At 37.7% G+C, this 17,642-nt stretch overlaps 1 protein-coding gene across 2 annotated transcripts in view; it reads right to left on the bottom strand.

Annotated features, from left to right (window-relative positions):
* The window catches only part of CAP2 (cyclase associated actin cytoskeleton regulatory protein 2), a 375,422-nt gene that overhangs the window by 58,366 nt on the left and 299,414 nt on the right, over positions 1–17,642 (bottom strand). For both annotated transcript variants that reach the window (XM_053714772.1, XM_053714773.1), the window contains one exon: positions 13,763–13,868. In XM_053714772.1, coding sequence (XP_053570747.1) covers positions 13,763–13,868 — 106 coding nt within the window. The remainder of the gene's footprint in view (positions 1–13,762; positions 13,869–17,642) is intronic.

The raw sequence follows: 17,642 nt of genomic DNA, 5'->3' as shown, positions 1-17,642 counted from the left end.
GTGCAGAGGAAAATGCTAACACTAAAACAGTGATAACTTTTACTAGAAGCATTTTTGCCAATAAAAGTATATTGCAAATATGTTTCTATTCAAAGATATAATTAGTCTATGTGCATTTAAGTTTTGACCGGAATGTCCCTTTAACAAGGGACATTGAAAAACCACTAATTATTTTAATTGCAAGGTACTGTTATTTGACATTCAAGTACTTTAATTTTTTTTTTAAGTATTCAAAGAAACTGATCTGTCGAACAAGACTTTTTCATATTTGGATTAATATATTTTGCAGCTATTTATTGATACATATTGGTCTGTAATTGTTCAGATTGCTAGCGCTAAATGTTCTGTTTTTTCCTCCCAGCAGTGTATTGCTGCTCCTTCAAAAAAGGATATAAAGAGAACGAAGAAAATCTGATTATAGAAATAAACTGGAAAGGTGTTTAAAATGATATGTTTATTATATTATGTCAGAATCATTCAAATTTGGATTTCATGTTCCTTTTTTAAAATGTACATATACTGCAAATGATGTTACATTAAAGGACCAGTCAACACAGTAGATTTGCATAATCAACAAATGCGAGATAACAAGACAATGCAATAGCACTTAGTCTGAACTTCAAATGAGTAGTAGATTTTTTTCTGACAATTTTAAAAGTTATGTCTTTTTCCACTCCCCCTGTACCATGTGACAGCCATCAGCCAATCACAAATGCATACACGTACCATGTGACAGCCATCAGCCATTCACAAATGCATACACACTTATTCTTGCACATGCTCAGTAGGAGCTGTTGACTCAAAAAGTTTAAATATAAAAAGACTGTGCACATTTAGTTAATGGAAGTAAATGGGAAAGTTGTTTAAAATGGCATGCTCTATCTGAATAATGAAAGTTTAATTTTGATTGAGTGTCCCTTTAATATGCTGGCGCTGTACATCCCTAGTATACTATTTCACCGTTATGCCTCTTTAAAGGGACACTGAACACAATTTTTTTCTTTCGTTATTCAGATAGAGCATGCAATTTTAAGCGACTTTCTAATTTACTCCTATTATCAATTTGCTTTCATTGTTTGAAAAAGAAGGCATTTAAGCTATTTTTTGGTTCAGAACCATGGACAGCACTTGTTTATTGGTGGGTGAATTTATCCACCAATCAGCAAGAACAACCCAGTTTGTTCACCAAAAATAAAGTAATGCGTCTACCATAGAAATTTGTATACCACGTCACTTCCTGTGACGTATAAACAGCTGGTGGAGGTTTGTGGCGCTTACTGCACATGCGCTAGAGGCCCAAACTCCTTACAACAGCTGATGACTATATGAGGAATTATGTGGCACGCGCACGTTACTGGTTACCAAATCACAATGAACAAGCAGTCTGTCATTGGATTTTGTAACCAGAATTGAAAGGATACAATGGCTGATAAATAGCTCTCTATTATTGTATACATAGTAAGGGAGATACTTTACTGTTACTGCATTGTAGCTAGGCACGCAGAAATAGCACTGTCACCTCTGTCTGTGAGTCCTGCGCTATCATAGCCCTGGAAGCATCCACCGTGTCCTTAAGGGCTGGTATACTGCAGATTTTTAACATGAAGAATGTGCTATACAACTATTCCAATACCTAACAAATCTTGCTAAAGTCTGCTATAGAGTTGCAATACACTGCTCAACACAGCCAGTGATTGGCAGACACTCATTTATCTTCCGATTAATTATTTAAAACAAACGCCAAAAACAGGTGAATATTAATTCAGCAGTTTTGACCATTTAAAAACCTAAACACCAGCGCCTGCTTGCCTACATTATCAGGAATCAACTGGAAACAGTTCTTAATACAACATATCTGACTGGAGCATCTGAAAGTGAAAACTGGATACTTATATAAATTTTACATGCCAAATATGAAAACAATCTACTCCAGAATTTGTATTGTTAAAAAAGGATAATCCCCTGATTTTACCCATTCCCCAGTTTTGCATAACCAATACGGTTATATTAATATAAGGTAATCACAGAGGTAAAACTGAGATAAGGGGTCAGTCTGCAGAGGCTTAGATACAAGGTAATCACAGAGGTAAAACTGAGATAAAGGGCAGTCTGCAGAGGCTTAGATACAAGGTAATCACAGAGGTAAAACTAAGATAATGGGCAGTCTGCAGATGCTTAGATACAAGGTAATCACATAGGTAAAACTAAGATAAGGGGGCAGTCTGCAGAGGCTTAGATACAGGGTAATCCCAGAGGTAAAACTGAGATAAGGGGGCAGTCTGCAGAGGCTTAGATATAGGGTAAACACAGAGGTAAAACTGAGATATGGGGGCAGTCTGCTGAGGCTTAGATACAAGGTAAACACAGAGGTAAAACTGAGATAAGGGGGCAGTCTGCAGAGGCTTAGATACAGGGTAATCCCGGAGGTAAAACGGAGATAAGGGGGCAGTCTGCAGAGGCTTAGATACAGGGTAATCACAGAGGTAAAACTGAGATAAGAGACAATCTACAGACGCTTAGATACAGGGTAAACACAGAGGTAAAACTGAGATATGGGGGCAGTCTGCTGAGGCTTAGATACAGGGTAAACACAGAGGTAAAACTGAGATATGGGGGCAGTCTGCTGAGGCTTAGATACAAGGTAATCACAGAGGTAAAACGGAGATAAAGGCTCAGTCTGCAGAGGCTTAGATAAAAGGTAATCACAGAGGTAAAACTGAGATAATGGGCAGTCTGCAGAGGCTTAGATACAGGGTAATCACAGAGGTAAAACTGAGATAAGGGGGCAGTCTGCAGAGGCTTAGATACAAGGTAATCACAGAGGTAAAAAGTATATTAATATAACCGTATTGGTTATGCAAAACTGGGGAATGGGTAATCAGGGGATTATCTTTTTTTAACAATACAAATTCTGGAGTAGATTGTTTTCATATTTGGCATGTAAAATCTATATAAGTATCCAGTTTTCACTTTCAGATGCTCCAGTCAGATATGTTGTATTAAGAACTGTTTCCAGTTGATTCCTGATAATGTAGGCAAGCAGGCGCTGGTGTTTAGTTTTTTAAATGGTCAAAACTGCTGAATTAATATTCACCTGTTTTTTTTTAAATAATTAATCGGAAGATAAATGAGTGTCTGCCAATCACTAGCTGTGTTGAGCAGTGTATTGCAACTCTATAGCAGACTTTAAGCTGGCTGCATTTAACCCCTTTTGGTAAACGCAAACAATAGTGCAATAAGAAAATGCTTTAATGTGTTGCAACATTGTCTTATTGCTACTATGTTCCTTTAAAGGGGCATAAAGATTTGTTAGGTATTGGAATAGTTGTATAGCACATTCTTCATGTTAAAAATCTGCAGTATACCAGCCCTTAAGGACACGGTGGATGCTTCCAGGGCTATGATAGCGCAGGACTCGCAGACAGAGGTGACAGTGCTATTTCTGCGTGCCTAGCTACAATGCAGTAACAGTAAAGTATCTCCCTTACTATGTATACAATCATAGAGAGCTATTTATCAGCCATTGTATCCTTTTGATGCACCCTAGAAACCAGTTTTTTTCAATTCTGGTTACAAAATCCAATGACAGACCGCTTTTTCATTGTGATTTTGTAACCAGTAACATTCGCGTGCCACATAATTCCTCGTATTGTCATCAGCTGTTGTAAGGAGTTTGGGCCTCTAGCGCATGCGCAGTAAGCGCCACAAACCTCCACCAGCTGATTATACCTCACCGCAAGTGACCGGAAGTGACGAGGTATACACATTCCTACGCGGTAGTCGGTTTACTTTAGAACACCGGCATCTAAACTTACATTCTTGCATTTCAAATAAAGATGCCAAGAAAATGAAGACAATTTGATAATATGAGTCAATTAGAAAGTTGCTTAAAATTGCATGCTCTATCTGAATCACAAAAGAAAAAAATTGGGTTCAGTGTCCCTTTAAATCCCATTTTATAAATGCTTATTTATACATTTTAACTCAAATGAATTTGTCAGAATGTAGCAGTTTTGTCAGGATGTACAAACCCTGAAAAATAACCATAATAAAGTACACCAGCAGCTACACAAACAGAACAAATGATCTCCCCTCTTTATAATGTCTAGCTCCTTGTATAGCCACTGGGGTATAGCTGAAACAATAATACCCCGCCCCCAATCCATCACACTGCTGTGATCTGTGCTGAACACATGGCAATTTGTAGAAAACTTTGGAGTATCAAATATCTGCATCAGGGAACAGGTGGATTATGACACAGACATAAATCCTTTGTCAAGGTGCTTCTTCTGAACGTGAAGCATTTGTCCTATTCGTGCCACCTGTCTGCCAGCAGTCCTGATGTGCTCCCACATTACAAGAAGTAACAGCTGATGTTCAGACACTTCTGTTATTGTCATTAATAGAAGGTCTCTCTGTTTTTCTTCAGCGTCTCTGTAAGATTACTTGTTTATACAGATCTCAGTCTGTGTGGCTCTGTTTAGAAGCATCTCAGTTTGTCACCTGCTTGGTGCTTGCAGCAATGTTTATATTTCCAGCAGTTTCAAGATCTTTCTAAAACAGTCAGGTCAGCAGTTTAAATGCATATAAACTCCATAATGTTACAAAATGAAAAGTGGGGGTAAAATGCTCTTTAACTGTAGTTGGGACTTTCCTTCTATCTTCCCTCTATCCAGAAGGTATTGGAGAATTTTGATCACATGGATCTACTACCATGAAACAAGTTTGGGGTAATTCTATTTTTTATATAGCACTAAATTGATAATATATAGTTACAATTGCAAACACATCGAGGCCAATTTATCAAATGTCTGTCGGACCTGATCCGACAGTGCGGATCAGGTCCGACAGACATCGTTGAATGCGGAGAGCAATATGTTCTCCGTATTCAGCATTGTACCAGCAGCTCTTGTGAGCTGCTGGTGCAATGCCACGCCCTGCAGACTCGCGGCCAATCGGCCACCAGCAGCGTGTGTCAATCAACCCGATCATACTTGATTGGGTTGAATTGCTGTGATGTCTGCCCGCCTGCTCAGAGCAGGCGGACAGGGTTATGGAGCAGTGGTCTTTAGACCGCTGCTTCATAACTTGTGTTTCTGGCGAGTCTGAATACTCGCCAGAAACACGGGCCGTCAAGCTCCATTCGGAGCTTAATAAATGGGTCTCATGGTCTTAGGACAGATTTTGCTCCATTAACCCCTTAATGACCACACCATTTTTCAATTTTCTTACCCTTAATGACAATGGCTATTTTTACATTTCTGCGGTGTTTGTATTTAGCTGTAATTTTCCTCTTACTCATTTACTGTACCCACACATATTATATACCGTTTTTCTCGCCATTAAATGGACTTTCTAAAGATACCCTTATTTTCATCATATCTTATAATTTCCTATAAAAAAAATATAAAATATGAGGAAAAAATTGAAAAAAACACACTTTTTCTAACTTTGACCCCCAAAATCTGTTACACATCTACAATCACCAAAAAACACCTATGCTAAATAGTTTCTCAATTTTGTCCTGAGTTTAGAAATACCCAATGTTTACATGTTCTTTGCTTTTTTTGTAAGTTATAGGGAAATAAATACAAGTAGCACTTTGTTATTTCCAAACCCCTTTTTTTCAAAATTAGCGCTAGTTACTTTGGAACCCTGATATCTGTCAGGAATACCTGAATATCCCTTGACATGTATATATTTTTTTTTAGAAGACAACCCAAAGTATTGATCTAGGCCCATTTTGGTATATTTCATGCCACCATTTCACCGCCAAATGTCATCAAATAAAAAAAAAAGTTCACTTTTTCACAAATTTTGTCACAAACTTTAGGTTTCCCACTGAAATTATTTACAAACAGCTTCTGCAATTAAGGCACAAATGGTTGTAAATGCTTCTTTGGGATCCCCTTTGTTCAGAAATAGCAGACTTATATTGCTTTGGGGTTACTTTTTGGTAATTAGAAGGCCGCTAAATGCTGCTGCGCACCACACGTAAATTATGCCCAGCAGTGAAGGGGTTAATTAGGTAGGTTGTAGGGAGCTTGCATGGTTAATTTTAGCTTTAGGGTAGTGTAGTAGACAACCCCAAGTATTGATCTAGGCCCATTTTGATATATTTTATGCCACTATTTCACCGCCAAATGCGAGCAAACAATTAAAAAAAAATTCATTTTTCACAATTTTAGGTTTCTCACTGAAAGTATTTACAAACAGCTTGTGCTATTATGGCACAAATTGTTGTAAAAGCTTCTTTGGGATCCCCTTTGTTCAGAAATAGCAGACATATATGGCTTTGGCATTGCTTTTTGGTAATTAGAAGGCCGATAAATGCTGCTGAACACCACACGTAAATTATGCCCAGCAGTGAAGGGGTTAATTAGGTAGGTTGTAGGGAGCTTGCAGGGTTAATTTTAGCTTTAGGGTAGAGATCAGCCTCCCACCTGACACATCCCACCCCCTGATCCCTCCCAAACAGCTCTCTTCCCTCCCCCAACCCACAATTGTCCCCGCCATCTTAAGTACTGGCAGAAAGTCTGCCAGTACTAAATAAAAGGAGTTTTTCTTTTTTTTTAATAAAAAAAAATAAAATGTTTTAGCTGTGATGGACCCCTGCCTTAGCCCCAACCTCCATGATCCCCCCCCCCCCCCAGCTCTCTAACACTCTCCCCTACCTATTTGCCGCCATCTTGGGTACTGGCAGCTGTCTGCCAGTACCCAATTTGCCCCCAAAAACAAAAGTATCTTTTTCTCTTTTTGTAATTATTAATACTTTCTGTAGTGTAGCAGCCCCCCACAATACCCCAACCCCCTCCCCCTCCCAGATCCTTATATATTTATATTTTTAAAATCTTTTTTCCCCCCTCTTCCCTCCTCATTGGTGTCAGTGGCCAGCTAATCGCGCGCGCGCACGCGCGCCCCCGCACGCTCCCAGCACCCGGCGTGCACATTGCACTTACAGGAACCGGATGCCGGGTAGCGATGGGCCGCCCACCCGCCTCCCTGTTATGCTCCCACCCACCAACGAACCGGCACCATCGCTACCGGTGCAGAGAGGGCCACAGAGTGGCTCTCTCTGCATCGGAATCTTCTAAAAAGGTATTGCAGGATGCCTCCATATGGAGGCATCACTGCAATACCCTGAGAGCTGCTGGAAGCCATTGCGATCGCTTCCAGCACTCTCTTAGACAACTGACGTACCAGGTACGTCTATTGTCATTAACTGGTTGTTAATGCATGACGTACCTGGTACGTCAGTTGTCATTAAGGGGTTAAAGGGAAATTACACCCAAAAAAAATTATTTTGTGATTCAGACAGAGCATATCATTTTTAAAAAGTCTCCAATTTACTTCTATTATCAAATTTGCTGATATTCTGTTTTGAAGAGATACCTAAGTAGGTATTGAGAGCACTACATGGCATGAAATAGTTCTGCCATCTAGCACCCATAAACTACCCCTAAACCGAGGCCCTCCCGCATTGCAAACACTATAATAAAGTTATTAACCCCTAATCTGCCACTTCCGACATCGCCGCCACTAATAAAATGTATTAACCCCTATTCCGCGGCTGCCTGACATTGCCACCACTATAATAAAACTATTATCCCCTATTCCCCCGCACCACAACATCGCCCACATTATAATAAAGATATTAACCCCTATTCTGCCGCTCCCCGACATCGCCACCACTAAATAAAGTTATTAACCCTTAAACCTCTGGCCTCCCACATCACTGTCACTAAATAAACCTATTTACCCCTAAACCGCCAGCCCCCCACATTGCCAAAAACTAAATTAAACTATTAGCCCCTAAACCTAACAACCCCCTAACTTTATTGAAAAAAACCTGTTTAAACTATAAATTAAACTAACATTACTATTATACTAAAATTAAAATAACTACAAATTAAATAAACTAAATTACACATAAAAAAACCTAACACTACTAAAAAAATTAAATCTACAATTACAAAAAATACCAAATTACAAAAAATAAAAAACACTAAAGTACAAAAAATAACAAACACTAAATTATGAAAAAAAACAAACAAAATTATCCAAAATAAAAACAATTACACCTAATCTAATAGCCCTATAAAAATAAAAAAGCCCCCTCCCCAAAATAAAAAAAAACCCTAGCCTACAATAAACTATCAATAGCCCTTAAAAGGGCCTTTTGTAGGGCATTGCCCTAAATAAATCTGCTCTTTTCTCTGAAAAAAATACAAAGACCCCCCCCAACTGTAAAACCCACCACCCAACCAATCCCCCAAAATAAAAACCCTAACTAACAAAAACCAAAGCTACCCATTGCCCTATTTAGCATGGGAGTTTTTTGATGGTTGTAGATGTGTAACAGATTTTGGGGGTCAAAGTTAGAAAAAGTGTTTTATTTTTTATTTTTTCATCACATTTTATAATTTTTTTATAGTAAATTATAAGATATGAAGAAAATAACGGTATCTTTAGAAAGTCCATTTAATGGCAAGAAAAACGGTATATAATATGTGTGGGTACAGTAAATGAGTAAGAGGAAAATTTTGGGGTTTCATATGTTCCTTTAATTGCTTGGTTCCCTCTCTTTGTAAATAGTATTATCTTATTTTGACTCTTCCTTTTGCAAATTATAGACAATATGTTATGAGTGTCTGCACCAATATACTGTATCTGTTTAAGTAAACAAAATTACCTTTTTAGTTCTGTACTTCACAATTTGAGTATTTATTTATAGGTTTATTTATAGGTTGTTTAGATCAGGAACTGGGGTTTAGGACTGAAGGTAGGGGTAAACTTTATCACTAATAGGGAAGGGCTACTGCTTGGATGACTATAAGGTCATCCAAGTTGTTAAGATCACTTCAACATGTTTGCCCTGAGATTTCTGTGCACATGACATTACTGTAACAATATTATGGCCACCACAACATCATCTCTGCAACATTTTTGTAAACATCTATTTAAATACAAAACAATCACAGTAAAAGGGGCATATGTGTCTGGTTCACATCATAATGTTGTTCTTATGAGCATATGACTGATAATAAAAGACATACATTTGCAAGCTATGATTGGTATGAAAGGCATTTAAATAGCCATTTCTAGATTCATTTTTTAAACTTTGCATTGACAAAGGCCCATATGCATTGCATGCATTTTATATAAGGTGAAGGTAATAATACTCTAGCTTTAAATAGAATCAGATGGTCACATGGGGCCCGATCCGATATGCAGCATCGCCCGCAAAAGCCGGCGACGCCAAATTTTGTGCTGGTTTGGTATCCTATATACGGCGTAACATAGAAGTTACGCTCGTATATTTCACCCTTCGGCCATAGCTTTTTGGCCCATAGACTGGTATAGAAAAGCCGCACAGTTTGGTATCCAATATACAGCGTAAGAGAAATCTTACTCCATTTTCACCTCGCCACAAAATGCAGGTGTAGTAAGCCTTACGCTGAGTATTGGAGCCCCGTAACTCCCTAAACTGCCTGCAAAATAAAACCTATCAAACACCTAACGCATGCGCAATGTCTATCTACCTGTCAACCGCAATCTCCCACCACAATACCTAATAAAGTGTTTAACCCCTAAACCGCCACTCCCGGACCCCGCCGCCACCTACATTAAATGTATTACCCCCTAATCTGACCCCCCTGCACCGCTGCCACCTATATTAACCCCTAATCTGACCCCCCTACACCGCCGCCACCTATATTAACTATATTAACCCCTAATCTGAGCCCCCTACACTGCCGCCACCTATAATAACTATATTAACCCCTAATCTGAGCCCCCTACACCGCCGTCACCTATAATAACTATATTAAACCCTAATCTGAGCCCCCTACACCGCCGCCACCTATCAAATTTATTAACCCCTAATCTGATCCCCCTACACCGCCGCCACCTATCTTAAATTTATTAACCCTTAATCTGATCCCCCTACACCGCGGCCACCTATCTTAAATTTATTAACCCCTAATCTGAGCCCCCTACACCGCCATCACCTATATTAACTATATTACCCCTTAAACCTAAGTCTAACCCTAACACCCCCTAACTTAATTATTATTTAAATAAATCTAAATAATATTAATATTATTAACTAAATTATTCCTATTTAAAACTAAATACTTACCTATAAAATAAACCCTAAGATAGCTACAGTATAATTAATAATTACATTGTAGCTATTTTAGGATTTATATTTATTTTACAGGTAACTTTGTATTTATTTTAACTAGGTACAATAGCTATTAAATAGTTAATAACTATTTAATAGCTACCTAGTTAAAATAATTACAAAATTACCTGTAAAATAAATCCTAACCTAAGTTAACACTACACTATCAATAAATTAATTAAATAAACTACAATTATCTAAACTAAAATACAATTAAATAAACTAAACTATATTACAAAAACAGACAAACACTAAATTACAAAAAATAAAAAAGATTACAAGAATTTTAAGCTATTTACTCCTAATCTAAGCCCCCTAATAAAATAAAAAAGCCCCCCAATATAATAAAATTTCCCTACCCGAAACTAAATTACAAAAGTAATCAGCTCTATTACCAGCCATTAAAAGAGCCTTTTGCGGGGCATCGCCCCAAAGTAATCAGCTCTTTTACCTGTAAAAAAAAGAACAACCTCCCCATTACAACCCACTACCCACACACCCCTACTCTAAAACCCACCCGATCCCCCCTTAAAAAAACCTAAGTCTAACCCCCAAGTGGTCCTTACCTGTCCTGAAGACCGGCGGAGAAGGTCCTGTTCCAGGCGGTGAAGTCTTCTTCCAAGCGGCAACCTCTTCTTCTTCCAGGAACCAGCCGGCATGGAGCGGAGGAGTTGAAGACCGATGACCGCAGAGCTGAAGACCGTCCACTCTGGAACTGAAGACTGGCCACGCTGGAACTGAAGATCGGCGACGCTGAAACTGAAGACCGCGGAGCCATGGAGCGTGGAGGATCCTCTTCATACGATCTCCGCCGTACACTGAATAGGAATTCAAGGTACGCGATTAAAAATGGCGTCCCTTGAATTCCTATTGGCTGATTTGAGCCTTCAAATTCAAATCAGCCAATCGGATGAGAGCTACTGTAATTCTATTGGCTGATTTGAATAGACAATAGAATGTCAGTAGCTCTTATTCTATTGGCTATTCAAATCAGACAATAGAATTACAGTAGCTCTCATCCGATTGGCTGATATGCCGCCAATGGGTATAGTTTCAGTTCCCGCTAAGCTGTGCCAATAGGTTAAGATGATCTGTGACCCACTAGGCATCAATCACGTGTCAACCACGTGATATGCATAGCAGGCAGGCAGAAAGTCGGCAAACCAAAAGAAAATTTAAAAATAATTTTAAATTCAAAAAAATTTGTACTTAAGCAAGGACACGCCTACACACTGCCGCCAACACACTAATGGGTCACGAGACACAGTTTGGAAAGCACTGCTCTAAACAATTTAAAATAATTTTGCATAACTTTATATGTAACATTTTTAAATATCCTTACACTACATTTTTATATATCAGCATTCTTGTGATGGTATTTAAGTTTCATAGTTTAAAAACTATATTTTATTTGGTTTTAAATTCTTATTCAACCAGGAAGCAATTATGTTTATAAAAGGGACAGTCTAGTCAAAATTACATTTTCATGATTTAGATTGGGCATGTCATTTTAAACAACTTTCCAATTTACTTTTATCATCAAATTTGCTTTGTTCTCTTGGTATTCTTTGTAGAAAGCTAAACCTAAGTAGGCTCATATGCTAATTTCAAAGCCCTTGAAGGTCACCTTGTATCTGCATTTTGACAGTTTTTCACAGATAGACAGCACTAGACAGTTCATGTTTGCCATATATATAAAACATTGTGCTCACTCCTGTGGAGTTTTTTTTTGAGGCAGCACTGATTGGATAAAATGCAAGTCTGTCAAAATAACTGAAATAAGTGGACAGTCTGCAAAGGTTTAGATACAAGGTAATCAAAGAGGTAAAAAGTATATTAATGCGTAATAAAATGATTTATCTTTTTAAACAATAATAATTTAGACTGTCCCTTTAATATCTTGAATTAGTATATGCAAAAACCTTACAATTTTTAAAAATGGTGTATGACTATCAAATGCTACGGGTCAAAATCTCAAGAGTCGAGGCTATTGTTGAATTAGAAAAGTAAAAAAGAAAACGTTCCAAAATGTTTTTGATGGGCTGGAATACTGCTTTCAATTTCTGCAAAATACGGGATAAGTTAATGATTACTACATTTCCTAATAAATTAGAATGGATTAAAGTATGATGACAATTGGCATAACTATCCTTATAATTAGAATAGGCCCTAATGTGTGTGTTAGACAATAAAGTTTAATGCAAATCATTTTCCACTACCACCTTTACCGCCTGTTATTCCTCCAGCACAAGTTTTTAGCACACACATGTTTCTAAGCTTCAACAACCACCAGTTGTTCTGCTGTCTTAGGGGTAACACACTGTAAGTGTTTTAATGTAAGCATGATGACAGTCAACTATTGTAAGGACTTGTTGATAGAGGGTGTCACACCTGCTGTCAGCTCCCGCCTCCCTGCAGCTATAGAGGAGCGTGCTGTAGTATAATGGTATCTCTGAAGGAAGGCAATAACAATTTGGCAGGGACCACAAAAATAAAAAGAACAGTTGCTTGGTACAGCTGTTGGTGTGCTAGAAAGGTCAATTATGGTAAAGAAGCATAAATGTTAACTCCTTACTAACTTTCCTGAAGAAAAAAAAAAGAAAACAATATATTGTCTTTGTTTAAGCACACTTTCAAATTCATAGAACAATAAGCTAATAGTTTACATGAAGTTTGGAATGTTAACTTGGAAGCAGATATACATTTCTTCACTGTTATTTCCAATATTCAAAGTTCAGTAATGTAATATTGGCTTCTGCAATAAACAAACGAGGAGGCCAGTTTTGTCACAAAGAACTTAGAAACATATTGCTGCCTTTTTAAAACAATTGTTCCTGTGCCATTTTTTTTAATCAAACTTGTTGTAGAGATAAGTTCTTTTCCACCAATAACTCAGTTAGATGTCTCTATTACACAGGGGTCACTAGTACAGCCCTATTAGTTGTGTACACGTATATTTATATCTTTATCGCTTCTATTTAAATGTAAACTCTTTTACTTAAAGGGATATGAAACCCCCCAAAATATTTTGTGATTCAGACAGAGCATATCATTTATTAAAAAAAAACATTCCTATTTACTTTTATTATCAAATTTTCTTCTTCCCATGGTATTTTTTGTTGACAAGATACCTCTGTAGGTGTCTGTTGCACTACATGGCAGGCAATAGTGCTGCCGTCTAGTGGTCTAATAAATGGATAACATTCTTGCAAAACTGCTTTCATATAGTGCTTCAGACACGTGTACACTCCTGAGCTTACATCTCTGCTTTTCAACAAAGATACCAAGAGAACAAAAAAAATGTGATAATAGAAGTAAATTAGAAACTTGCTTTAAGTTACATGATTTATCTGAATTATGAAAGAAAAATGTCGTGTTTCGTGTCCCTTTAAAGTGACACAGTATTAATTTTTCTACCAAGTATATGGATAAGCAGCAGTTAAACATGTTAAAGATATATACATTTTTTTTGCATAAAAAAAGGTAATTAAAAGGTTGTTTCAATTTAAAGTATAATCAAAAGGTAGAGCATGTTTGTGCATACAATTTAAATAAAGTTTAATTTTATTTACTTACATCTTTAAGCCAAGAAACACCAGTGGTATGATATTCTTTAATATATGCTTGCAACTCAGTCCAAATATTCAAGCATGACTTGACCCAATCCACATGACGTGCATCACTATACAGAGTGAAAGCACAAGTATTAGCGCACACAGTTACATAAACCCTTAAAGTAACCAACAGATAAAATAACATGGCATGTTTTAACAAAGTTAGATATAGTACATTAAAGTGAACCAAGTCAAACCTATTTCTTGCACTTTTATTACTGTACTTCAGCATGAATAAATATACGCACATGTGAAACTCTGGAAAATATAAGAATTATTCACTCCATACAATAAAATGCTTCAGTTGCTGGAAAGACCTCACACTGTTCCATTCACATTGAGCAATTTCATTAACAATTCATGTTTTATATTCTCCAAGCAAAGTAACATCTTGTGTTCCTGACAAAAGATACATGAATAGTTTAAAATATTGTGCCTGCACAAACTGTGTGAGGTCTACGATTGAAAACAGAAGTTCTTTCAACTATTTTTCTCAATGATAAAAGTAAGAAAAAAAAAAAAAACACAGTATTTCATTTTTGCTATTGTATTCCAATATGTTTATCTTATATCCACTAATTTAGATAAATAATTTGATTTTTTGTGTAATAAGTGCCTCATGAAATATTTAAATTTAATTTTACATCAATCAGTAAATTGTATGTAAACTTCTATTGCAATGCTAGAAACTTTAAATAATATTGAACGCAAAATAGTATCTTCCATAAATTGTTAAATTTTGTGTAGGAAAATGTATTTCCATTATTTAATGTAATATACTTCTGTTATTTATTACTTTTTTGTGTAAAATTATGCTTTGTTCCATGCTCCCTAGAGCCAAAAAGCAAAATTCTGTCATCTGCATATGCTGCAAATCAAACAACTGATTTGTGCATTTTGCAGCATTTTGAAAACATAGGTGTGGTTTAATTGCTGTTGTAAACTGTTTAAATTGTTGGTAACATAAAACATCTGCATAAACTGCAAAGGAGATATCTGTTGTTACCATCAGTTTACATGGTATACAACAGAAATGGAAACTAGGCCATAGGTTACAGATTTTTGCTTTTTGGCCTCTCTACAAAGCACACTTTGTACACAAAAGCAAGAGGTGTTTAATATCCTTTTAACTCTGAAAATTGTATTTATGTTTTTCCATTGCCCTTCAGAGATGCTGGAGTTCACACTAAAACATTCAGAACCCTGAGTCTACCATATTCTACATGACTGCTTGATCAGTGCATTGGCCACAGCAAATTAAGGGCTAGATTATGAGTGGTGCGCTGTCGCACACAAGCAAAAAGGGGTTTATCGTGGTGTCCTATTGAATGTAGCTACCTTGTTGAGATTTGCTACCTCTGCCTGCGCATGCTCACAATTACGTAATCGTACTCCACATATGTTTGAAAGGGATGTGTGGAATGCGATTATGTAATTACCAGCCTGCACAGTTTACAGCTAAAAAAATCTTGTTAAGCACTGATTTCCTGTAACTGCTGGTGGGGGAGTTACTAAGTCACACTAAGCTCAGTGTAGGCGTTGTTACCCCCATCTTCACAATGTTTCTTGCCTCCAGGCCGGGGCAAAAGACATACGGCTAGATTACGAGTTTGGCGTTTGGCTTAAAAAGCAGCGTTGGCCGGTCCCAACACTGCTTTTTAACGCCCGCTGGTATTAGGATTCTTGACGGTACAGGTGTACCGCTCACTTTTTTGGCCAGACTTGGAAATACAGCAAATCCACTTACGTCAATTGTGTATCCTATATTTTCAATGGAACTTAGCGCCGGTATTACGAGTCTGCCAAAAAGTGAGCGGTACACCCTCTCCTGTCAACACTGGTACAGCATTTTAAAGTCAGTAGTTAAGAGTTTTACACTACAACGCCGTAGCATAAAACTCTTAACTAAAGTGCTAAAAAGTACACTAACACCCATAAACTACCTATTAACCCCTAAACCAAGGCCCTCCCGCATCGCAAACACTAAAATAAATTTTTAACCCCTAAACTGCCGAACCGGACATCGCCGCCACTATAATAAATATATTATCCCCTAAACCGCCGCACTCCCGCCTTGCAAACATTAGTTAAATATTATTAACCCCTAATCTGCCGGCCCTAACATCGACGCCACCTACCTACATTTATTAACCCCTAATCTGCCGCTCCAAACGTCGCCGCCACTATATTAAAGTTGTTAACCCCTAAACCTAAGTCTAACCCTAAACACAACCAACCCTACTCTAAAACCTACCCAATAACCCCTTAAAAAAACCTAACACTAACCCCTTGAAGATCACCTTACCGGGAGAAGTCTTCACCCAACCGGGCCAAAGTCCTCAACGAATCCGGGAGAAGTCTTCATCCAAGCCGGGCGAAGTGGTCCTCCAGACGGGCAGAAGTCATCATCCAGACGGCATCTTCTATCTTCATCCATCTGGCGCGGAGCGGGTCCATCTTCAAGACATCCGATGTGGAGCATCCTCTTCAATCGACGGCTAACACAGAATGAAGGTACCTTTAAGTGACGTCATCCAAGAGGATTTTTTCTACCTTAATTCCGATTGGCTGATAGAATTCTATCAGCCAATCGGAATTGAAGGGATGCCATCTTGGATGACGTCACTTAAAGGTACCTTCATTCTTCAGTCGCCGTGGAAAGAAGAGGATGCTCCGCGTCGGATGTCTTGAAGATGGACCCGCTCCGCACCGGGTGGATGAAGATAGAAGATGCCGTCTGGATGAAGACTTCTGCCCGTCTGGAGGACCACTTCTGCCCTTCTGGAGGACCACTTCTGCCGGATTCGTTGAGGACTTCGGCCCGGTTGGGTGAAGACTTCTCCCGGTAAGGTGATCTTCAAGGGGTTAGTGTTAGGTTTTTTAAGGGGGTATTGGTGGGTTTTAGAGTAGGGTTGGTTGTGTGGGTTTTAATGTTGGGGGGTTTTGTAATTTTTTTTTACAGGTAAAAGAGATGATTACTTTGGGGCAATGCCCCGCAAAAGGCCCTTTTAAGTGCTATTTGTAATTTTGTGTAGGTTAGGACTTTTTTTATTTTGGGGGGCTTTTTTATTTTGTTAGGGGGATTAGATTAGGTGTAATTAGTTTAAAAATCTTGGAATTTGTTTATTATTTTCTGTAATTTAGTGTGTTTTTTTTGTACTTTAGATAATTTTATTTAATTGTATTTAATTGTATTTAGTTTAGGGAATTAATTTAATTATAGTGTAGTGTTAGGTGTAATTGTAACTTAGGTTAGGTTTTAGTTTACAGGTACTTTTTGTATTTATTTTAACTAGTTAGTTTATTAAATAGTTAATAACTATTTAGTAACTATTCTACCTAGTTAAAATAAATACAAACTTGCCTGTAATTATTAGTTATATTGTAGCTAGCTTATGGTTTATTTTATAGGTAAGTATTTAGTTTTAAATAGTAATAATTTAGTTAATGATAGTAATTTTATTTATATTGATTTAAATTATATTTAAGTTAGGGGGTGTTAGGGTTAGGGTTAAACTTAGGTTAAGGGGTTAATAAATTTAGAATAGTGGCGGCGACATTTGGGACGGCAGATTAGGGGTTAAGAAGTGTAGGTAGGTTGCGACCACATTGGGGAAGGCAGATTAGGGTTAATAAATATAATGTAGGTGTCGGCAATGTTGGGGGCATCAGATTAGGGGTTCATAAGTATAATGTAGGTGGCAGCGGTGTCCGGAGCGGCAGATTAGGGGTTAATAATATAATGTAGGCTGCGGCGATGTCGGGGGAGGCAGATTAGGGGTTAATAAGTGTAAGATTAGGAGTGTTTAGACTCGGGGTTCATGTTAGGGTGTTAGGTGTAG

This window comes from Bombina bombina, chromosome 5 (genome assembly GCF_027579735.1).
Source record: "Bombina bombina isolate aBomBom1 chromosome 5, aBomBom1.pri, whole genome shotgun sequence".
In the NCBI taxonomy this organism is placed as follows: domain Eukaryota; kingdom Metazoa; phylum Chordata; class Amphibia; order Anura; family Bombinatoridae; genus Bombina; species Bombina bombina.
The sequence above is the reverse complement of the archived record's forward strand: the minus strand, read 5'-3'. Positions and strand labels throughout refer to the sequence as shown.